The following is a 24,692-nucleotide window of genomic DNA, read 5'->3' on the forward strand; positions in this document are numbered from 1 at the left end:
AAAGTATTCCTACACATAATAGAGATACATGTGATCATATACACATGTAAGCACAGTTTGAAATGATTATGTTTTAGTCAAATATTATATCTCTTTGGGCTTCTTCTGGTCAATTTGCAGTTATTTGTAATTATGTTCCGGCCCCCTGACCATCCGCTCAAGGACAAATCGGCCCACGGCTGATTTTGGTGGATGATCCCTGGTGTAGGGTGTATGGTAGAGACTTAATTCTCACAGAAGGTGTGTAGGCAGGGCAGGACTTTAGGGTTGTGGTAGTGGTTAGTTGTGGGTGTATGGTAGAGACTTACTTCTCACAGAAGGTGTGTAGGCAGGGCAGGACTTTAGGGTTGTGGTAGTGGTCCAGACAGATGCTGCAGACCAGGAACTGTTTGTCTATCTGCCGGACCACTGGGCTGGTGCTGCCCGTCTCACGCTTCGCCATGGCAACAGACATTCACAGGAGAGGGAGCACAAGCACCTCTTCACCTGGAGAGAGAGAAAGCGAGATGAGCGGGTGAGAACACTGACACACAAACTGCATTAAGAATTCAGACTCTTTTCCAAGGAGTGTATCCTTGCTTAATTTTCTTCATAGATTGTCAAGGCATTGGATTGGTGAAAGCATTGGCTAGAGGGACATGACACCATTTTTCTTACACAAGTTAATTCCCTTTACATCCATGACGGAGAGTGAATTAATAGAGAATCAGAATACAACTACAGAGAAAGAGGAGGCCCCACCTGACCATAGGAAGGGAGAACAGGATCACTACCAGTTCATGGCTTCACAGCAGGAAGAGGGCGTCATGTCATTGTATAGAAGAATTACTTGATGTCCAGAAACAATGGCATCATCATCAGGAGACAAAGTAAAGGGTGTTCTCCTAGTTGATCCAGCCCTATCCTATAAAACACAGATGATCCCTTATATGGACCAGCTAAACTAGCGGCCTATCTAACAATGAAAATAAATTAATTAAAAAAATGGAAGGAAGTGGTCACAACTGTTTCCACTAGTTACCACAGCCACAAAGTCAAAATTGTCTCTGAAAAATATTATTTTTGGTTTTAATTTAAGGGTAGGATTAGGCATAAGGTTAGCAGTGTGGTTGGGTTTAAAATCACATTTTAAGAGGATCAATTGTAGAAATTAGGTGGGGTTTATGACTTTGTGGCTATGGTAACTAGTGACGACTAGGCACAATTCCGATATAACACCTCATATTTTTTTGTCAAGGTTGCACAAAATATCACGCGTCCTACTTATATTCGTACACTCATAACAAACTAATCATTACGAAACTTCTATTCGATCAATTAAGCCACAAGTAGCAAATAGGCCATTCAATATTTTTGACACCATCTCATTGGGGCGGCAGGTAGCCTAGTGGTTAGAGCGCTGCACCTGTAACCGTAAGGTTGCTAAATCGAATCCCCAAGCTGGCAAGGTAAAAAATCTGTCGTTCTGCCCCTGAACAAGGCAGTTAACCCACTGTTCCCCGGTAGGTTGTCATTGCAGATAAGAATTTGTTCTTAACTGACTTGCCTAGTTACATAAAGGTTCATTTATTTTTTAAATAACACATTTATACACTCCTCACTTGGTGAGTGGAAAAAAATGAAAAAACGCCACCTGCTGGAGAAGACACATTTTGGGCCCAGTTATCCCTCTTCCAGGCAGTCTCTTTGTCTTCCTCTCCACCAACAGACTCCAGCTCCCCCAGGGGGACTAAGGTAATAACTAAGGTAATATTACTGAACTGCTTCATGACTTAATGACTGGGGAGACAATTGGATCCATGTGATTACGACTGCAGGGCCACAGGGCCACAGGGCTCAGCTCAAAGACGATCTAATTATGCACACCACCAGCAGCAGTCATACATTCATCCCCCAGTGTGAGGAAATGAACCATTTCACTGAAACTCAGAGGTGTGTGTCACAGAGGTAACTAGAGAACAAGTCTGAGTCCAAAATGGTACCCTAATCCCTTATATGGTGCCATTTCGGACACTACCTATTAACTTAATGTTTTGTATTTGTTTCTCTTATTTCTATATTACATTTTTAGAGTACAGTAAAATGACAAATCAGTGGTTTTTGCAGGCCAGCCAGAGCTGGCATTACAATGATTTGTATCAGTGGGTCAACTCCAGATTAACAGTGTAGAGATGCCATGCTGTACTGTCTATATGAACACAGACTAACAGGGTAGAGATGCCATGATGATGACATGCTGTACATCTGTCATATAGAACACAGATTAACCCCTACATCATGTAAAATGGGGCTGGGGAAGAAGACTGACATTCTACGAGTCCCCAACCGATTGTGGTTTTTTTTCTTCCAGTTTATTTGCCTCGTTTGTAACTTATTTTGTACATAATGTTGCCGCTACAGTCTCTTGTGACCAAAAATAATTTCTGGACATCAGGACTGTTATTACTCACCACGGACTGACAGAAACCTTTTTTTCCTTTAAAGAGTCTGACGAGCCCGGTGCGAATGATATGCTTCTTTCTCGGGAACAGGCCCAGATGAAGAGGGGGCGGAGAAAAAGGGGCCAGAATTCTTCCAATAATTCGTAGGCGATCGAATAAAGCCCCACTTCCTTCCATTCTGCTAGCAAACGTGCAATCTTTGGAGAATAAAATCGATGACCTACGAGGAAGATTAAACTACCAACGGGACATCCAAAACTGTAATATCGTATGCTTCACGGAGTCGTGGCTGAACGATGACACTATCAACATACAGCTGGCTGATTATACTCTGTACCGGCAGGATACAACAGCGGCGTCTTGTAAGACAAGTGGTGGCGGACTATGTATTTTTGTAAATAACAGCTGGTGCACGATATCTAAGGAAGTCTCAAGCTTTTGCTCGCCTGAGGTAGAGTATCTCATGATAAGCTGTAGACCACACTATCTACCTAGAGAGTTTATCTGTATTTTTTGTAGCTGCCCAGTGACCTACCACCACAGACTGAGGCTGGCACTAAGATAGCATTGAATGAGCTGTATTCCGCCATAAGCAAACAAGAAAACGCTCACCCAGAGGTGGTACTCCTAGTAGCCGGGGACTTTAATGCAGGGAAACTGAAATCCATTTTACCAAATTTCTATTAGCATCAGGAAAAAAACTCAACCACCTTTACTCCACACACAGAGAAGCATACAAAGCTCTACCTCGCCCTCCATTTGGCATATCTGACCATAATTCTATCCTCCTGATTCCTGCTTACAAGCGACAATTTAAGCAGGAAGCACCAGTGACTAGATCAATAAAAAAGTTGTCAAATGAAGCAGATGCTCAGCTATAGTACTGTTTTGCTAGCACAGACTGGAATATGTTCCGAGATTCCTCCGATGGCACTGAGGAGAACACCACATCAGTCATTGGCTTCATCAATAAGTGCATCGATGACGTCGTCCCCACAGTGACCGTATGTACATACCCCAACCAGAAGCCACGGATTACAGGCAACATCCGCACTGAGCTAAAGACTAGAGCTGCCGTTTCAAGGAGCGGGACACTAACCCGGACGCGTATAATAAATCTGGCTATGCCCTCCGAAGAACCATCAAACAGGCAAAGCGTTAATACAGGACTAAGATCGAATCGTACTACACCGGCTCTGACGCTTTTCGAATGTGTCAGGGCATGCAAACCATTACCGACTACAAAAAGGAAAGCACAGCCGAGAGCTGCCCAGTGACACGAGCCTACCAGACGAGCTAAACAACTTCTATGCTCGCTTCGAGGCAAATAACACTGAAACATGCATGAGAGCACCAGCTGTTCCGGAAGACTGTGTGATCACACAGCCGATGTGAATAAGACCTTTAAACAGGTCAACATTCGCAAGGCCGCAGGGCCCAGACGGATTAACAGGACGTGTACTGTGAGCATGTGCTGACCAACTGGCAAGTGTCTTCACTGACATTTTCCACCTCTCCCTGTCCAAGTCTGTAATACCAACATGTTTTAAGCAGATCACCATAGTGCCTGTGCCCAAGAACACTAAGGTAACCTGCCTAAATGACTACTGACCCGTAGCACTCACGTCTGTAGCCATGAAGTGCTTTGAAAGGCTGGTCATGGCTCACATCAACACCATTATCCTAGAAACCCTAGACCCACTCCAATTTGCATTCCGCCCCAACAGATCCAGAGATGATGCAATCTCTATTGCATTCCACACTGCCATTTGCCACCAAGGCAAAACAAACACCTATGTGAGAATGCTATTCATTGACTACAACTCAGCGTTCAACACCCTAGTGCCCTCAAAGCTCATCAATAAGCTAAGGACCCTGGGACTAAACACCTCCCCCTGCATCTGGATTTCCTGACGGGCCGCCCACAGGTGGTAAGGGTAGGTAACAACACATCCGCCACACTGATCCTCAACACAGGGGCCCCTCAGGGGTGCGTGCTCAGTCCCCTCCTGTACTTCCTGTTTCCTCATGACTGCACAGCCAGGCACGACTCCAGCACCATCATTAAGTTCGCCGATGACACAACAGTGGTAGGCCTGATCACTGACAACAACGAGACAGCCTATAGGGAGGAGGTCAAAGACCTGGCTGTGTGGTGCCAGGACAACAAAAAATCCCTCAACGTAACCAAGACTAAGGAGATGATTGTGGACTACAGGAAAAGGAGGACCGAGCACGCCCCCATTCTCATCGACGGGGCTGTAGTGGAGCAAGTTGAGAGCATCAAGTTCCTTGGTGTCTACATCACCAACAAACTAGAATGGTCCAAGCACAAAGACAGTCGTGAAGAGGCCATGACAAAACCTATTCCCCCTCAAGAGACTGAAAAGATTCGGCATGGGTCCTCAGATCATCAAAAGGTTCTACAGCTGCATCATCGAGATCATCCTGACTGGTATGGCAACTGCTAGGCCTCCGACCGCAAGACACTACAGAGGGTAGTGCGAACGGCCCAGTACATCACTGGGGCCAAGCTTCCTGCCATCCAGGACCTCTATACCATGCGGTGTCAGAGGAAGGCCCTAAAAAAAAGACTCCAGCCACCCTAGTCATAGACTGTTCTCTCTGCTACCACACGGCAAGCAGTACCGGAGCACCAAGCCTAGGTCCAAGAACCTTCTAAACAGCTTCTACCGCCAAGCCATAAGACTGCTGAACATCTAATCAAATAGCTACCCAGACTATTTGCATTGTCCCCCTCATTTACACCGCTGCTACTCTCTGTTGTTATCATCTATGCATAGTCACTTTAATAACTCTACCTACATGTACATATTACCCCAACTAACCGCACATTGACTCTGTACCCCCCTGTATATAGTCTCACTATGTTTATTTTACTCCTGCTCTTTAACTACTTGTTACTTTTATTTCTTATTCTTATCCATATTTTTTTTAAACTGCATTGTTGGTTAGGGGCTTGTAAGTAAGCATTTCACTGTAAGGTCTACACCTGTTGCATTCGGCGCATGTGACTAATACAATTTGATTTGACATCACCAACATACTGCCATGAAGTGGTAACTATTAGTGACTTGTACATCGATATACTGCTCTAACATGGTCAATGCCCATTCACTAATCAAGCAGCTATTTTTCTCACAATCTGTAGATACCCCATATTAGCCTATATATAACATGTTTTTGGTTGGCTACTTGTTAGATGCTGTATGGTCTTTGTCTTCTGAGAGCCAGCCCATAGAGTTATTATTATAATGCTGAGAGCCACTGAGCCAGGCTATAGCCAGGCTATAGGCCTGTCTGTATTCAGGCAGCCAAGCTGTATTCTCAGGAGCAGGACAGAGCAGAGCCTGAGCCACAGCATGGCCTGGAGCAGATCATTGTGACACCAGCCACGTGCCACTCTGAGGCCCTGATACAGACAGGCCTTATTTTAGATGCTGCAGAGAGAAAAGAGGAAGGCTTGCTACTATCAGCCCAGTGCTACACCACACTGCTACTACCACCCACAGCCCTACAGCTTCATTAGACCCAGTGCTACAGTACTACTGTAACACATATCAGCCCACATATCAGCCCAGTGCTACAGCCCAGTGTTCCCCACTAGCCACACTCCCACCCCAAGCCCCACATCAACCCACTAGCTGCAAAACCTTCCATAACCTTGACTAGAGGTCGACCGATTATGATTTTTCAACGCCAATACAGATTATTGGAGGACCAAAAAAGCCGATACCGATTATTGGAGGACCAAAAAAGCCGATACCGATTACATCGGCATATTTTATTTATTTATTTGTAATAATGACAATTACAACAATACTGAATGAACACTTATTTTAACGTAATATAATACATCAATAAAATCAAGTTAGCCTCAAATAAATAATGAAACATGAACAATTTGGTTTAAATAATGCAAAAACAAAGTGTTGGAAAATAATGTAAAAGTGCAATATGTGCCATGTAAGAAAGCTTACGTTTAAGTTCCTTGCTCAGAACATGAGAACATATGAAAGCTGGTGGTTCCTTTTAACATGAGTCTTCAATATTCCCAGGTAAGAAGTTTTAGGTTGTAGTTATTATAGGAATTATAGGACTATCTCTCTATACCATTTGTATTTAATATACCTTTGACTATTGGATGTTCTTATAGGTACTTTATTATTGCCAGTGTAACAGTATAGCTTCTGTCCCTCTCCTCGCCTCTACCTGGTCTCGAACCAGGAACACATCGACAACAGCCACCCTCGAAGCAGCGTTACCCATGCAGAGCAAGGGGAACAACTACTCCTCAGAGCGAGTGACGTTTGAAACGCTATTAGCGAGCACCCCGCTAACTAGCTAACCATTTCACATCGGTTACACCAGCCTAATCTCGGGAGTTGATAGGCTTGAAGTCATAAACAGCTCAATGCTTGAAGCATTGCGAAGAGCTGCTGGCAAAACGCATGAAAGTGCTGTTTTAATGAATGCTTATGAGCCTGCTGCTGCCTACCATCGCTCAGTCAGACTGCTCTATCAAATCATAGACTTAATTATAACATAATAACACACAGAAATACGAGCCTTTGGTCATTAATATGGTCGAATCCGGAAACTATCATCTCGAAAACAAGATGTTTATTCTTTCAGTGAAATACGGAACCGTTCCGTATTTTATCTAACGGGTGGCATCCATAAGTCTAAATATTCCTGTTACATTGCACAACCTTCAATGTTATGTCATAATTACGTAAAATTCTGGCAAATTAGTTCGCAACGAGCCCGGTGGCCCAAACTGTTGCATATACCCTGACTCTGCATGCAATGAATGCAAGAGAAGTGACACAATTTCACCTGGTTAATATTGCCTGCTAACCTGGATTTCTTTTAGCTAAATATGCAGGTTTAAAAATATATACTTCTGTGTATTGATTTTAAGAAAGGAACTGATGTTTATGGTTAGGTACAGTCGTGCAAAGATTGTGCTTTTTTAGCAAATGCGCTTTTATTAAATCATCCCCCGTTTGGCGAAGTTGGCTGTCTTTGTTCGGAAGAAATAGTCTTCACACAGTTCGCAACGAGTCAGGGGGCCCGAATTGCTGCATATACCCGGACTCTGTTGCAAGAGAAGTGACACCATTTCCCTAGTTAAAATAAATTCATGTTGGCAGGCAATATTAACTAAATATGCACGTTTAAAAATATATACTTGTGTATTGATTTTAAGAAAGGCATTGATGTTTTATGGTTAGGTACACATTGGACAGTGCTTTTTCGCGAATGCGCACCGTATCGATTATATGCAACGCAGGACACGCTAGATAAACTAGTAATATCATCAACCATGTGTAGTTAACTAGTGATTATGGTTGATTGATAGATAGATTTTTACAAGATAAGTTTAATGCTAGCTAGCAATTCACCTTGGCTTCTTACTGCATTCGCGTAACAGACAGGCTCCTCGTGGAGTACAATGTAAAGCAGGTGGTTAGAGCGTTGGACTAGTTAACCGTAAGGTTGCAAGATTGAATCCCCAAGCTGACAAGGTAAAAATCTGTCGTTCTACCCCTGAAAAGGCAGTTAACCCACCGTTCCCAGGTCGTCATTGAAAATAAGAATGTGTTCTTAACTGACTTGCCTTGTTAAATAAAAGGTGTAAAGAAAAAAGATTAGGCCAAATCGGTTTCCAAAAATACTGGCCGATTTAATTAGGGCGGATTTCAAGTTTTCATAACAAATCGGAAATCGGCCATAATTAAAAATCGGCCATTACGATTAATCGGTCGACCTCTAACCTTGACACTTCATTTTTGCATCATATGTAAAAGCTTGTCTTATTCTTCTAAGTTTGTTCTATTATTCTTCTATATTCGGTTTGGTAATAAATATGTCTTAATGCAGTAGCTTATTTGTTAAAGTTATGTCATCCACGGTTAGGCCCTATTCTGACAGCTTTGCACCCCAACATTTAAAAAAAAAAATATTCTACTGTAACATGAAATAGTAAATCCTTTTATGACTCACTAGGCTCTTAGATGTTATAACCTGTTATGCAGTGTTGATTGTCTGCTCTGCACAATATGAACACAAATAAATGTTTGTCAGTAACACCTAAGATTATGTATAGATCATGTTTAAAACAAGCAGAGTGAAAGGACTTTTGAAATGACGTTACAACACTGATATTTGTGTTGCCTACACAAAGAGCCCATAGCAGGCATTCATAAACTGCATCTCAAATAGCACCATAATCCATATACAGTGCACTACTTCTGACCAGGCCCCATAGAGTGCCATTTGGGACCCAGCATGACTGTGTGATACAACTTGGCAGGTTCCCATGGCTAGAAAGCAGTATGAAACAAAAGAACACGGGCCTTAAATCTGTGGGGATTTATCAGGATCAGGCCTGATAAGAGAACAATGTCCACACTGTCTAAAATAACATATTAACGGAGGGCAGGATATACTGTATCACAACTCTATCCTCTTAACCTTCTACATTCTTAGGGGAAAAATTGTTATTTAAAGGGTTCTCCTATTGGGATAGCCAAATAACCCTTTTAGGTTCTAGATTTTTTTTAAATGGTTCTAAGAAAGTAACCACAACCAGCCAATTCTGGAGAAAATATGCGTTAAAAAAAAGGACATATGGTAGCTTGTGGTAATACCATGCTACATAGTAACAGGCCATGCCTGTGAATTACTTGGATAAAAACCAATCCAGAGAATGGAATACAGAGACAGGAAAACTCCCTGATATTTGAGAAACATCAACCCACAGATATCCTAGAATTCACTAGAGTGGATGATGTCATAGCTTCAACCTTCACCACCACAACTAACCCAGAGAATTAATGTGAATACAAGCATGTGTCAGTCTGTTGAGCTAATGCATATGCATTAGCTTGAGGAGGAAATGCAAGTCTTCCCTTAGAGAGAAAACATCCACTCACCTTTCACATCTTCACCACCACCACCACAGCCTGTAGGCTGTCAGCCCTCAGTCTGGACTCATCTTTCATGCGCTGGGCTCAGCTGAGGCTCAGTGGGTAATCTCTCCTCAGAAACACTTCAATTCAAATGATCACTCAATCTCCTCTCCTCTCCTATGATGGAGCAGAACACCAGCAGACCGCTCTGTTCACAAACAGACCACAATGAACGCTAGGATTCCCTCCTTCTTTACCCCCTCTTTCTGTCCTCCCTCCTAGCTGTCGTTTTCTCTCTCCTCTGATCACTTGACACAGTAGATACAGCATAGAGCTTGTTTCCCTGTAGCTACAGCCAGTTAGCTCCTGTCTCTGTTGTGTTGTTCTGGTGCAGAAAGAGGAAGCAGAAAATATAGGAAACCTTAAAATGGCACTCCCCAAATTCCTCCCTGGTTCCTTCCCCTGTACTGCCTCCTGCCTGACTCCCAGCTGGCCCAGAGGAGAGCGGAATAACAGTAGCTCTGAGAGGCCTGACTGCCTGTAGGTAAGTAACAGTAGTATAGTGGTAAGGAGGAGCTTCTATACACACACAAAGTAGATGAGCTAGTTTCTAGACACAGAGAAATACGCAGGGAGCTAGCTTCTACAGAAAGAGAGAGAGAGAAATACGCAGGGAGCTAGCTTCTACACACACAGAGAGAGAGAGAGAGAGAGAGAGAGAGAGAGAGAGAGAGAGAGAGAGAGAGAGAGAAATATGCAGGGAGCTAGCTTCTATACAGAGAGAGCGAGAGAAATATGCAGGGAGCTAGCTTCAATACAGAGAGAGAAATATACAGGGAGCTAGCTTCTATACAGAGAGAGAGAAATACGCAGGGAGCTAGCTTCTATACAGAGAGAGAGAAATACGCAGGGAGCTAGCTTCTATACAGAGAGAGAGAAATACGCAGGGAGCTAGCTTCTATACAGAGAGAGAGAGAAAGAGAGAGAGAGAGAGAGAGGGGGAGAGGAATATGCAGGGAGCTAGCTTCTATACAGAGAGAGAGAGAGAGGAATATGCAGGGAGCTAGCTTCTATACCGAGAGAGAGAGAGAGGAATATGCAGGGAGCTAGCTTCTATACAGAGAGAGAGGAATAAACAAGGAGCTAGCTTCTATACAGGGAGAGAGAGAGAGGGGAATACGCAGGGAGCTGGCTTCTATAGAGAGAGAGAGAGAGAGAGAGAGAGGAATATGCAGGGAGCTAGCTTCTATACAGAGAGAGAGAGAGAGAGAGGAATATGCAGGGAGCTAGCTTCTATACAGAGAGAGAGGAATACACAGGGAGCTAGCTTCTATACAGAGAGAGAGAGAGAGGGGAATACGCAGGGAGCTAGCTTCTATACAGAGAGAGAGAGAGAGAGAGAGAGAGAGAGAGAGAGAGAGAGAGAGAGAGAAAGAGAGGAATACACAGGGAGCTAGCTTCTACAGAGAGAGAGAAATATGCAGGGAGCTAGCTTGTATACAGAGAGCGAGAAATATGCAGGGAGCTAGCTTCTACAGAGAGAGAGAGAGAGAGAGAGTAGGGTGAGCTAACCTGCTATAGCCTCCCTCAGTCCAACACGCAGAGCAACCAGAGGCAGCTGTCTTTACTGATGAGAGCAGCTCTAACAATGACATTCCTTCTTCTTTCAGCGCTCTCATTCTCTCTCTCCCTCTCTTTTCTAAACCGTCCCAGAAGTAGTAGCAGTGGGATCTCAGCAACTAGCCTAGCGTTAGACATTCTTATTTTACCTCCCAAATGGCACCCTATTCCATACATAGTGCAGTACTTTGCACTACTTTTGTTAAAAGTAGTGCACTATGTAGGGAATAGGGTCTTACAGTTGGAGGTGTTCTCAGCCAGCAGCAGAAGCAGCATGCTAGGCTATAGGGCCCATAGTGTTTCATGCCCAGCCATTACAATACCAGTGACTAAGAATCTCAGCAGATCCCCTTCACTCTCCCCCAAAACCCCAGCCCCTCTCTCCCTGCTTCTCTTGAGCCAAAGCCCCCTCCCTCTCTTCTCAGCGGCTGAATGGTAGCAGCTGAACAGTGACATCAGAGGGGTGCAAGCCAAACCTTTCAGGCTCCTCCCCTCTCTCTCTGTGCTGTGTGTGTGTGCTGGCTAGTTGCTACACTAAGCCTGCAGCAGTCTTCCCTCCTCGATCTCTCTGTATGTTTGCTAGTCACAACACTAGGCCTGCGGCAGTCTACCTCCCCTCCCCTGCCCTCCCTTCACATACACTTCCCCAGGCAGCTCCCTCCCAGTTCCTCCCACTTGCTTCGCCACATAAATCTGTCTTTAAAAACAGTGTTCACCAGACAACAGCTTTGTCCAATAATGCACTCTGACAAGTCCGTGGAGAAGGGTTGAATGGCAGACATAACAGTGAGTGTGAAAAGGAGATTCTTAAGCCAAGGTTTACACAGAATTGTAACCTCACACAGAAAGGTGAATTGGTTTCAGAGAGCCTGAAATGATTTTTTCAAACACTGCATGTAACCCTCAATCATATATTAAAATACCAACATGTGATTGACAGTTTATACATGGAGAGAAAAGGAAAACAACAGAAAGTGATTTTGTTCCACACTGGAGACAGACTCCAAGATTCCTTCCCGAATGGTGCCCTATTCCCTATGTCATGCTTTGCACTATAAAGGGAATAGGCAGCCATTTGGGACACAAATCCATATCAGATAATAACCACAGTCAGACCTGATTTTTAAATCTCATTAATCCAGTGAGGAGTGATACACGTCTACAGTAATTCTCACCTAAGAACCCTGTCATACTGCCCTTAATGTCAGCCTGATGTCAGTATAGATTTCTGTGTGAGAGGGGTTCTCGTTATGCTTTGGAGGGAGGGGAGCATCAAATCATCTTTGAGACCCAGTCATACATTCTATGTACGGTATCTCACCCACTCTCTTTCTGCACTAAGTGGCTTAATGGGCTCCGTCCTGCAGGGCTGGGCTCAGGCCACTGTCTGGATCGCAGCCTCTAATGACACCATCACACACATTCACACGCTCCCGTAACTAACACGTCTAGTCAACTCTCATCTTAAAGCCACACCATGGGAGCACCACAACCACACCCTAACTGGCCAGGAGATGGGCATTGGTAATGGCTTTATCATCCTGTCCAAGCCAGAAAGGCTCCTGCCCAATGCGCCAATCTCCTGTTTCTGAAGCAGCATGATGTACAAGTACACTCCCTTGGACAGGAAGCTAGTCTGTCGCAGGGCCTTACCGCCAATCCATCTCCTTAATGCGGAGTGCCAAGCAGAGATGCATCGAGTCCCATTTTTAGAGTCCTTGGTAACTCGCCCAGGGATCGAACCCCCCAACCTTCCAATCACAGGGGGGGACACTCCAACCACTGACTTGGCGTGTGAATGAACTATAAGATAAGACGATTTTTGTTGTTGCATCTTTCTCCCTATCCGAGTGACTCACCACTGTGTGAGAGAGAGTCTCTTAATGTAAGTATGTCAGGATGAAGAAGTGAATATGGGCCTACTGCTGTTTGCATGACTAATGCATAGCAATTGATTTTATCCGTTGTAGACAGACATTTTCACAGAGCAGAAGACTCCACTTAGAATCACATAAATAGTTGAGCCTGAATAATAATACTCTCTCTCTGCTAAGTGTAACGTTGCATAAGTGAAATGCCACAGAGCAAAGAGGGCTTCTATAGGAGTCAGTGAGTGGCTCTGATGATGACTCACCACAATACACAACTCCTGGGGTGGGGCTCAAATAACACCACATTCGCTATCTAGTGCACTACATTTGACCAGAGCTCCAGTGCAGTACATAGGGAATAGGGTGTCTTATCAGACACAGCCTTGGTCCCAGTGTCTCGAAGATAGACAGCCATACAGTAAAGATACAGTTCTATACTGTCTGTACATCATAGGTCTGGCAGAGCAGTCAGCTGGGAGGTGGGCAGCAGAAGAGTGGCCTAATGTGGGATGCGTTAGCCCTTGGTGATGTACTGTGCTGTACTGTAGGCCTACAGTGCTGTCTAAGTGTAGGCCTACAGTGCTGTCTAAATATAGACGCTGGCTTATGTTGCTGTGGGCATGTCATCATAAAGTAGTCATCTAGATAGCATTTAGAATGAAGTAGTCCAGATTCAATTTTCACAACACTCTGTGAAAGACAGCAAGGATGTCTGTTTCTCCTATTCGTCACTGGGAGTGATACACTACCGGTCAAAAGTTTTAGAACACCTACTCATTCAAGGGTTTTTATTTATTTTTATAGTGAAGACATCAAAACAATGAAATAACACATACGGAGGGCTATTTGACCAAGAAGGAGAGTGATGGAGTGCTGCATCAGATGACCTTGCCCCCACCATCTCCCGACCTCAACCAAATTGAGATGTTTTGGGATGGGTCGGACTGCAGAGTGAAGGAAAAGCAGCCAACAAGTGCTCAGCATATGTGGGAACTCCTTCAAGACTGTTGGAAAGGCATTCCAGGTGAGGCTGGTTGAGAGAATGGCTGGGCATGCCAAGAGTGTGCAAAGCTGTCATCAAGGCAAAGGGTGGCTAGTTTGAAGAATCTCAAACATTATTTTGATTTGTTTAACACTGTTTACTACATGATTCCGTTTGTGTTATTTCATAGCTTTGATGTCTTCACTATTATTCTACAATGTAGAAAATAGTACAAATAAAGAAAAACCCTGGAATGAGTAGGTGTTCTAAAACTTTTGACCGGTAGTGTATGTCTGTGTCCAAGGGAAGCATGACAGCAGAGAGACTGGACTTGAGTAACAGTAGGTATGCTGCATTTGCTAAAGAGTAGGGCTCCAGATAACAATGTACGAGTTGTGGTAAAAATAGGACACCCCGCTCATTTGTCAAACAAACAAGAATGCATAAAATTGTCAAGACAAGGATATTTCACCTTAACCATAATCTTTTAAACGATATCTCCTGAAAAGGGATTTAATGTATACTGTATAAAGCCAAAACAACTCTCCACTCCCCACCAGTACCATGGGGTCATACCCTGACCCAGGTCAAGGTAGTGGAATGGGGATACATAAGGAACACATCAAGCATACAGAATATCCAATATATGGTCATCTTTCATATTAGTAGACAGACACTGATGTATTGTACAGGCTATAGGAAATACATTGGGAACACACTATACGCAAGACTGTAGTGCTGCATCAGATGAGTCGTGCATGGCTGAACAGTAATTGAGTATTTGGATCCCTGCATTATTTAAATCGCCCCTAGTTTACAGACCTGGAGGACTGTTCTGTAGTCCTATTTAGAGGGGGTGCGAGAGGCTGAAAATATGTGAAGTCAATGCAGCTGACCCCAAGTACATGGAGGCTCAGAGAAGCAACAAACCTTGTTAATGAGTAATTGGAAGGTACAGCTGATAGTCAAGAGTAATTTAAGAGTAACTTATTTCATCTTAGACAAAAGGCCTTGGCTCTCGGTCTACCCATCGATCATCATTCATACAGCAGTGATACTGTAGCACACCAGCATTGCATCCCCAATGGCACCCTATTCCCTATATTATGCACTACTTTGACCAGAGAGCCCAAAGCCCTGGTCAAAAGTGGTGCACTATATAAGGAATAAGGTGCCATTTAGGACTCATACCAGTGTCTTTACATGTCAGGGTGCTGCATGAGGGACGTCTGTCTGTCTCCATCCCTTTACCTCCTGAGGGAATGTAACTGAAAGGAGACGTGGCTGGATGACATCCCACCTTTCATTGACATGTCATTTACTGAAAGTGCAACGGACACAGGCCTGGAATAAGAGCTTTACCAAAACCATCTGGGACTTTTCACTTGTGTATGACTACAGCATTTTACTGAAATCCTTTAAGGATAAATAGGAGTGAACTCCAACTCCAAAAGCCAACTTTCTCCAGTTGCTTTGGTTAAGAAATGACAATAAAAGAGGATAATTTGATCAGAAAGAGATATTGGATGGTCTCTTTAAGGGCTTTAATACACACAGAACAAGTCAATAAAAAATTTGATGTTGAACTGACATCTGTGCCCAGTGAAATATGGTCAAAACCACTCACTGTACATAAATGGCAACAACAGTTTGTATTTATTCATGTTACCTCACTACTGTATGTACTGTAAATGTGCAGTGATGCAGAATGAAGTGTCTGGTTTCGGTTATTCACGTTACGTTTATTGTTTTGTATGGAGTGTTCAGTTTATGTGTTTAAATAAACAACCATGGACACTTACCACGCCGCATATTGGTCCTCCGATCCTTCTCGCCTCTCCTCTTCAGACGAAGAGGAGGAAAGCCATTACAGTCAATAACAGATCAGAGATACTTTTTTAAAGCTCTATTATGCTCTGTCTGTCTTGTTTGATCTTCCTATTGTGGAAGATGGGTACAATTCCAATAGGTGGTTTCTGGATGCACACGGACAGGAAACGATACACTGATAGCACCCCAAATGGCACCCTATTCCCGATGTAGTGCACTACGTTTGGCCAGGGCCCTGGGTACCATTTAGGTCAGAGAGCTTATCACTGCAGGACTGTGGATTGACTAATGTTACCGAGGGAAAGACAGAGGACATGGACACATCAGGAGAAGCCTGTCTCTGTCACAGTCCTCAGCACCAGGACACAGTCCTCAGCACCTGGACACAGTCCTCAGCACCTGGACACAGTCCTCAGCACCAGGACACAGTCCTCAGCACCAGGACACAGTCCTCAGCACCAGGACACAGTCCTCAGCACCAGGACACAGTCCTCAGCACCTGGACACAGTCCTCAGCACCAGGACACAGTCCTCAGCACCTGGACACAGTCCTCAGCACCTGGACACAGTCCTCAGCACCTGGACACAGTCCTCAGCACCTGGACACAGTCCTCAGCACCAGGACACAGTCCTCAGCACCAGGACACAGTCCTCAGCACCAGGACACAGTCCTCAGCACCTGGACACAGTCCTCAGCACCAGGACACAGTCCTCAGCACCAGGACACAGTCCTCAGCACCAGGACACAGTCCTCAGCACCTGGACACAGTCCTCAGCACCTGGACACAGTCCTCAGCACCTGGACACAGTCCTCAGCACCTGGACACAGTCCTCAGCACCAGGACACAGTCCTCAGCACCAGGACACAGTCCTCAGCACCAGGACACAGTCCTCAGCACCTGGACACAGTCCTCAGCACCAGGACACAGTCCTCAGCACCAGGACACAGTCCTCAGCACCAGGACACAGTCCTCAGCACCAGGACACAGTCCTCAGCACCAGGACACAGTCCTCAGCATAACAGCAGCTCATTAGGATACACACACCCATGTATGCGGCATGTTTCAGAGGTTACCGCCAGCACACACACACACAACACACAAACACTGCAGATCTCAGAAAGGTCGACACACACACTCAGCCATAGGCCACTGCCCAGACTCCTGTCAAGCCAGACTGCAATCTGCTGCGAACTACTGTCGCTCACAGAGCCTCTGTCTGCATCCCAAATGGCACCCTATTCTCTATATAGTGCACTATTGACCAGGGCCCATAGGAGGCCCACTTTGTCTCAAATTATACACTATACTGTATAGCTCTGGCCACAGGTAGTTCAATACATAGTGAATAGGGTGCCATTTGAAATAGCCCATACTGTAGTCCTGACTTGAGTTTATTGATTCATGTGGGATAAATGAGGCTAGATGCAGTCAGCCTAAACACATTCAAATGGAAAAGAGCTCATCTCTCCACTCCATACACAAAGAAACATAGTGGTGTACAATACTGTATACAGCACAGGCACAGTCACAGACAGATAGATAGTGAACCTGGTGCTCAGTGTCTCTGAATTCAGAAGGTGTACCGTTCTGACCCTAGTTATTGTGTTAATTGTTTGTTTTAGTTGGTCAGGACGTGAGTTGGGTGGGCATTCTGTTTTGTGTGTCTAGGTTGTTTTTCTGTGTTCGGCCTAGTATGGTTCTTAATCAGAGGCAGGTGTCGTTAGTTGTCTCTAATTGAGAATCATACTTAGGTAGCCTGGGTTTCACTGTTTGTTTGTGGGTGATTGTTTCCGTGTCTGTGTTTTACACCACACGGTACTGGTTACGGTTATTCACGTTACGTTTATTGTTTTGTATGGAGTGTTCAGTTTATGTGTTTAAATAAACAACCATGGACACTTACCACGCCGCATATTGGTCCTCCGATCCTTCTCGCCTCTCCTCTTCAGACGAAGAGGAGGAAAGCCATTACAGAATCACCCACCAACCAAGGACCAAGCGGCGTGGTAACAGACAGCAGCAGCAGGAGCAACAGCAGCAAAGGCAGCAGCAGGAGAGGCAACAGCAGGAGAGGCAACAGCAGCAGCAGGAGAGGCAACAGCAGGAGAGGCAACAGCAGCAGCAGCAGAGGCAGCATTATCTGGACTATACAACTTGGGAAGAGATAGACAGGTGGGCGGTCGACCCAGGGAGAGTGCCGGAGCCCGCCTGGGATTCGCTGAAGCAATGTGAGGAGGGTTACAGGAGAATGAGGTTGGCGAAACGAGCACGGCGGCGCGGTAGGAAGCCCGAGAGACAGCCCCAAAAATGTATTGGGGGTGGCACAGGGAGAGTGTGGCAGAGTCAGGAGTCAGACCTGAGCCAACTCCCCCTGTTTACCGTAAGGAGCCATGGATGGAATCAGAGCTGTCGGCGAAGCTGAAGGATGAATCTGAGAGGGTAGAGGAGTTATTGGACAGATTGGAGGAGAGTGAACAGATGGGAGATGAGGAGACACTCGAGGAGATGTTAATAGAATTGGAGGAGAGTGAAGAGAGAGAGCTGTTGATTTGGCGTAGTATGCAAGGCGTTCGCCCTGAGGTGCGTGTCCCCAGCCCGATACCACCAGTGCCGGCAACCCGCACCAGGCTGTATCTCCGTCCCATCAATAGAGGTGCTCCCGCCTGTCCGGCGCTACCAGAGTTTCCGCCTCTCGGTCCAGAGGCGCCAGAGCCTTCCTCCTCTCCAGCGCTGCCAGAGCCTTCCTCCTCTCCAGTGCTGCCGGAGTCTCCCGCCTGTCCGGCGCTGCCAGAGCTTCCGCCCCTCAGTCCAGAGGCGCCAGAGCCCCTCAGTCCAGAGGCGCCAGAGCCCCTCAGTCCAGAGGCGCCAGAGCCCCTCAGTCCAGAGGCGCCAGAGCCTTCCTCCTCTCCAGCGTTGCCAGAGCTTCCGCCCCTCAGTCCAGAGGCGCCAGAGCCCCTCAGTCCAGCACTGCCAGAGCCTTCCTCCTCTCCAGCGCTGTCAGAGTCTCCCGCCTGTCCAGAGCCGGCAGAGCCCCTCAGTCCAGAGGCGCCAGAGCTCCTCTGTCCAGCGCTGCTAGACCCTTCCTCCTCTCCAGCGCTGCCAGAGCTTCCGCCCCTCAGTCCAGAGGCGCCAGAGCCCCTCAGTCCAGAGGCGCCAGAGCTCCTCTGCCCAGCGCCGCCTGAGCCGCCCGTCTGCCCAGCGCAGGAGCTGCCAGAGCCGTCAGCCAGCCAGGAGCTGCCAGAGCAGTCAGCCAGCCAGGGGCTGCCAGAGCCGTCAGCCAGCCAGGAGCTGCCAGAGCCGTCAGCCAGCCAGGAGCTGCCAGAGCCGTCAACCAGCCTGAGCTACCCCTCAAGTCCAGAGCTACCCCTTAAGTCCAGAGCTACCCCTTAAGTCCAGAGGTGTCTCTCAGTCCGGTGGGCCTGTTGTTTAGGGTTCCCAGGTCAGGGTCGGCGGCAAGGGTCGCCGTTCCTAGGAGACCACAGAGGCGGACTAAGACTATGGTGGAGTGGGGTCCACGTCCAGCGCCGCCACCGCGGACAGATGCCCACCCAGACCCTCCCATATAGGTTCAGGTTTTGCGGCCGGAGTCCGCACCATGGGAGGGGGCTACTGTCACATTCTGACCCTAGTTATTGTGTTAATTGTTTGTTTTAGTTGGTCAGGACGTGAGTTGGGTGGGCATTCTATGTTTTGTGTGTCTAGGTTGTTTTTCTGTGTTCGGCCTAGTATGGTTCTCAATCAGAGGCAGGTGTCGTTAGTTGTCTCTGATTGAGAATCATACTTAGGTAGCCTGGGTTTCACTGTTTGTTTGTGGGTGATTGTTTCCGTGTCTGTGTTTTACACCACACGGTACTGGTTTCGGTTATTCACGTTACGTTTATTGTTTTGTATGGAGTGTTCAGTTTATGTGTTTAAATAAACAACCATGGACACTTACCACGCCGCATATTGGTCCTCCGATCCTTCTCGCCTCTCCTCTTCAGACGAAGAGGAGGAAAGCCATTACAGAAGGCTAATAAAGTCCACATGTGTCCAAATGGCATCCTATTCCCTAGTGCACTACTATTGACCAGGGCTCAAAGGGCTCTGGTAAAAAGTATTGCACTATATAGGGGATACGGGTTGCCTCCCACATTAACAATGTTCCGACATACGTCTGGGATTTCGAACACTAGACCACTGCTGAATGCATGGCCAAAATAGGCGCAAAATCGCTCCAAGGTGGTCAGATGACGAGGTTAAATGCTGCTTTTCACTCCCCAAATCAGACTAATGCTGAACCACTGTAGATAGTGACTCCGAAAACTGTCATTAATACTGTTATGCATTACAGGACTATTCTATTGTGGATGATCACGACCCTACATCTGAAATCTAGTATTAGATCTCATGAATAGGAATGTTATGCCTGTCCCTTCCTGCTTGGAGACTAGAGAAAGAGGACTGTGATGTGATGTGTGGGGAAAGAGATCTGTGATGTTGACACCAGAGGTCGACCGATTATGATTTTTCAACGCCGATACCGATTATTGGAGGACCAATAAAGCCGATACCGATTAAATCGGCAGATTTTTTTATTTGTTTAATTTATTTGTAATAATGACAATTACAACAATACTGAATTAACACTTATTTTAACCTAATATAATACATCAAGAAAATCTATTTAGCCTCAAATAAATAATGAAACATGTTCAATATGGTTTAAATAATGCAAAAACAAAGTGTTGGAGAAGAAAGTAATATGTGCCAATATGCAATATGTGCCATGTATGTGCCATGTAAAAATGTGTGCCATGTAAAATATGTGCCATGTAAAAAAGCTAACGTTTAAGTTCCTTGCTCAGAACACGAGAACATATGAAAGTTGGTGGTTCCTTTTAACATGAGACTTTAATATTCCAAGGTAAGAGGTTTTAGGTTGTAGTTAATATAGTATTTATAGGACTATTTATCTCTATACCATTTGTATTTCATATACCTTTGACTATTGGATGTTCTTATAGGCACTTTAGTATTGCCAGTGTAACAGTATAGCTTCCGTCCCTCTCCTCGCCCCTAACTGGGCTCGAAACAGGAACACATTGACAACAGCCACACTCGAAGCAGCGTTACCCATCGCTCCACAAAAGCCGCAGCCCTTGCCGCGCAAGGGGAATAACTACTCCAAATCTAAAAGCGAGTGACGTTAGAAACAATATTAGCGCACACCCAGCTAACTAGCTAGCCATTTCACATTGGTTACAGCCATTAGGCTGACAGGCTTGAAGTCATAAACAGCGCTGTGCTTGCAAAGAGCTGCTGGCAAAACGCACGAAAGTGCTGTTTGAATGAATGATTACGGGCCTGCTGCTGCTCCGTCAAACGGCTCTATCAAATCAGACTTAATTATAACATAACACACAGAAATACGAGCCTTTGGTCATTAATATGGTCAAATCCGGAAACTATAATTTCGAAAACAAAATGTTTATTATTTCAGTGAAATACGGAACCATTCTGTATTTTATCTAACGGGTGGCATCCCTAAGTCTAAATATTCTTGTTACATTGCACAACCTTCAATGTTATGTCATAATTACGTAAAGTTCTGGCAAATTAGTTCGCAATAAACCAGGCAGCCCAAACTGTTGCATATACCCTGACTCTGCATGCAATGAACGCAAGAGAAATGACAATTTCACCTGGTTAATATTGCCTGCTAAACTGGATTAGTAGTTATAACTAGTGATTATGATTGATTGTAATATCAACCACCATGTGTAGTTAACTAGTTAACTAGTGATTATGATTGATTGATTGTTTTTTATAAGATAAGTTTAATGCTAGCTAGCCATTTATCTTGCCTCCTACTGCATTCGCGTAACAGGCAGGCTCCTCATTTAGTGCAATGGTTGGAGCGTTGGACAAGTTAACTGTACGGTTGCAAGATTGGATCCCCTGAGCTGACAAGGTGAACGAACATCTGTCGTTCTGCCCCTGAACAAGGCAGTTAACCCACCGTTCCTAGACCGTCATTGAAAATAAGAATGTGTTCTTAACTGACTTGCCTAGTTAAATAAAGGTATAAAAAATACATATATTTAAAAAATAATTTTAAAAAAAATCGGAAATCAGCACCCAAATACACCGATTTCCGATTGTTGTGAAATCGGCCATTCCGATTAATCGGTCGACCTCTAGTTGATACTAATAGCAGTAAGGGTCAAATACAATTTAGAATGAATCTCCTGCTGGCTGCCCTGAGGCTTAAAACACTATCACTCTATCTAATAACGTACCAACAAATCACATCAAGTCAAATGTCAAATCAAATCAAATGTTTTAGTGTATTTTAAACCAATCAATTTACTTCACAGTAAAATGAACACAGACTATGCATATTCCTAGAGGACACTAACTCACTCAGTGAAGAGGTGAAGTATAGGTCTCTTAACCTAGCTGTCCTTGTGGCTAAAAAACTGATAGGAGACAAGGTGAAGAATGATATTCTTCCCAGTTCCAACCACCTGTAGTGGTAAAATTACATCAGTGATAGCTGATACATCTCTGATGACAACTGGCTGCTGGTGACCCCAAGGAAGCACATAGATGTTCACTGACTGTCTTTCATGAACTCAACTGCAGGTGGTCTCCCTCTCTCCCCCTCCACAGCAGTCACAATGCACTATTGTCTATTAAGCTCCCCTAAAGCAGCATGGAATTACAAGCAAAGACTTATTTCATGACATCATTAATACAGCACAATACTGTATTAGTTCACATTATAACACGACAGTAATAGTGACAGCATTGTGTAACCATTCAGACCAGTCCTAGGTTCAGACCATCCTCTGGTAGACTGCGGCCTGTGTCATCATTGCTGATGTCTGATCTCACGCATGCAGGGCTGCCTGCTCTGAGCAAGACCAGGGCTGTGGCCAGCTCCCCTAATAGTGCACAATGTAATATACTAACAGATCTGGGAACAGCTGTTAGCTGTAGTCAGCTCCCACCATTAATCAGACCTGACTGCAACAACCCAACATAACCCAGCACTGCAACAGACTAAAGCACTCCTGGACATCTATAATGTTTGATGCAGGATAGGGGAGGTAGCTAGACAACCCACCCAGTGGCAATACAATGCCAAATGAAGAGCCATAGAATGACTTGAACATAGACCTAATCAGCTGATTCACATGAGCTTACTGTACCATTACCTAACACAACACTGAAACATAACATCGTTACCTAACATAACATATAATATTACTACATTACATAACACTGAAACACAACACAACATCATGTCCTAACATACAATCTTAGGGGAAAAAAAGGTTCCAAAAGTGTTTTTTAGCTGTCCCCATTGGAGGACACTTCTTAGACCCTTTTGGGTTCCACGTAGAAATCTCTTCATGGAAGCCAAATGGCTTCTACCTGGAACCATAATGGTTCTACCTGGAACCATAATGGTTCTACCTGGAACCATAATGGTTCTACCTGGAACCAAAAAGGGTTATTCAAAGGGCTCTACTTTGGGGACAGCTGGAGAAGCATTTTAGCACATTTATTTTCTAAGAGTGTAACATTGAAACATAACATAGCAATTTCAGAATATAACATTGAAACAACATAAATATAGATAAACATATGATAAAGTCTCCAAAATACAGTAATTTTACCCTCATCCAGCCATGAGCCCTACCCATAGACTGCAGCATTGATGCCCACCTGCTAATGAGCAGAGCAAGCAGTCAGCAAGCTAAAATGGAGAGGTGTGTGTGCATGTGCCATTTCCCACTCACATACAATGCCATTTCCCCTCTTATGAATAGAAAAGCTACAGCAAAAGCTCAGAGCCGTAGATGCCAAGTGGTCAATAATCACTGCTTGTTCCTGTTCTGAGATTCACCGAACTGAGGCACAGATACCAGACGAGATACTGTAATCAATTATTCAAACTCTTCTTTGCATCCATATGTAGCGAGAAACCCTGGACATAGCACTGCACTGCACTACGGCTGGCTTGGGGAGAAAGCACCGAGAAAACAGCGAGACAGACAGAGAGAGGCGGAATGGGAGGATTGTACTCACATGAATTTCCAGGCAGCCTTAGAGAGAAGTGTCAGCATCCAAGTCCACAGCTGTCCATTGTCAGAGTCCTACTGTGTTATAACAGAATACACAGAGAGAACGGTGAGACAGGAATAAAGGGCAGGGTGTCTGCTGTGTTTGGGAAGAAAAGGAGCGAGAGACTGGGAGGGGAAGGAGAAGAGAAGGGAAGGGAGAGAGGGGCGGATCCGTACAAATACTGGTATTGATTGGCTAGAGAGCAGTGGGAGGAGTTTGGCTGTCCAATGGGATATAGGGCATGTAAATGAGATGTAAATGAGGTGGAGCATCTTCAGAATGTGATGGAGGGATAAGACTGTCTGCTGCAATAGGGTGTAACTTGTTTTAACCCCACCCCCTGCCCATAAAAGGACAAAGGATGCTTTTCACTGCCTTCTCTGGTGTCGTAATCAGGCTGCTATTTAAGATATAAGGAACACACAGAGAAGCTGTACAGAAGACAATGGCCAAGCCCTAATGACTGTATTTACCATTAATAAATATAGCCTAATGGTCTAGCTAGACTTTTATACAGATCACTTAGATGCCTACCCATTGAGCAACTGAGGGAGGGGGGATGGGGATGAACTAGGATTCCAAACAAGATTCCAAATAATGGATCTAGCGGTTGGATAAACCCACAGTAGAAATGGCTTATCTTTATGGATGAGAAGTGAAGGGAGTGTGGAGGAAGGGAGGGAGTGATTAAGGGATGTGAAAACAGTAGAGCAGACCAGCTAGGACTTCTGTATCCTGAAGGGTGAAAGACAAGAGGGTGGGGTGGTGCTACGGGGTTGGGGGGTATGGATAGGGGGTACATGTTGGGTGCAGTGGAGCATGCAAGGCGATGCTTTCAGAAGAGATGTCTAAAAATACCCCAATCCACACCCAATAAGGCCAGAGGAGGCGTC

At 45.1% G+C, this 24,692-nt stretch overlaps 1 protein-coding gene across 4 annotated transcripts in view; it reads right to left on the bottom strand.

The window, feature by feature from the left end:
* LOC110503833 (tripartite motif-containing protein 2) overlaps window positions 1-23,971 on the bottom strand; it is a 43,053-nt gene extending 19,082 nt beyond the window's left edge. The window contains exons 1-3 of one of the 4 annotated variants that reach the window (XM_090218445.1): window positions 23,764-23,926; window positions 9,404-9,587; window positions 309-486 (exon numbers count right to left, since the gene is read on the bottom strand). In XM_090218445.1, coding sequence (XP_090074571.1) covers window positions 309-454 — 146 coding nt within the window. In that variant the 5' untranslated portion in view covers window positions 455-486; window positions 9,404-9,587; window positions 23,764-23,926. Of the gene's footprint in view, window positions 1-308; window positions 487-9,403; window positions 10,733-23,763 lie in introns of those variants that run through there. The other 3 variants (XM_036961307.2, XM_090218443.1, XM_090218444.1) reach the window with 3 other exon arrangements.
* Between the last annotated feature and the right edge of the window lie 721 nt (window positions 23,972-24,692).

Source organism: Oncorhynchus mykiss, chromosome 24 (assembly GCF_057628025.1).
Source record: "Oncorhynchus mykiss isolate SJ-2025 chromosome 24, ASM5762802v1, whole genome shotgun sequence".
In the NCBI taxonomy this organism is placed as follows: domain Eukaryota; kingdom Metazoa; phylum Chordata; class Actinopteri; order Salmoniformes; family Salmonidae; genus Oncorhynchus; species Oncorhynchus mykiss.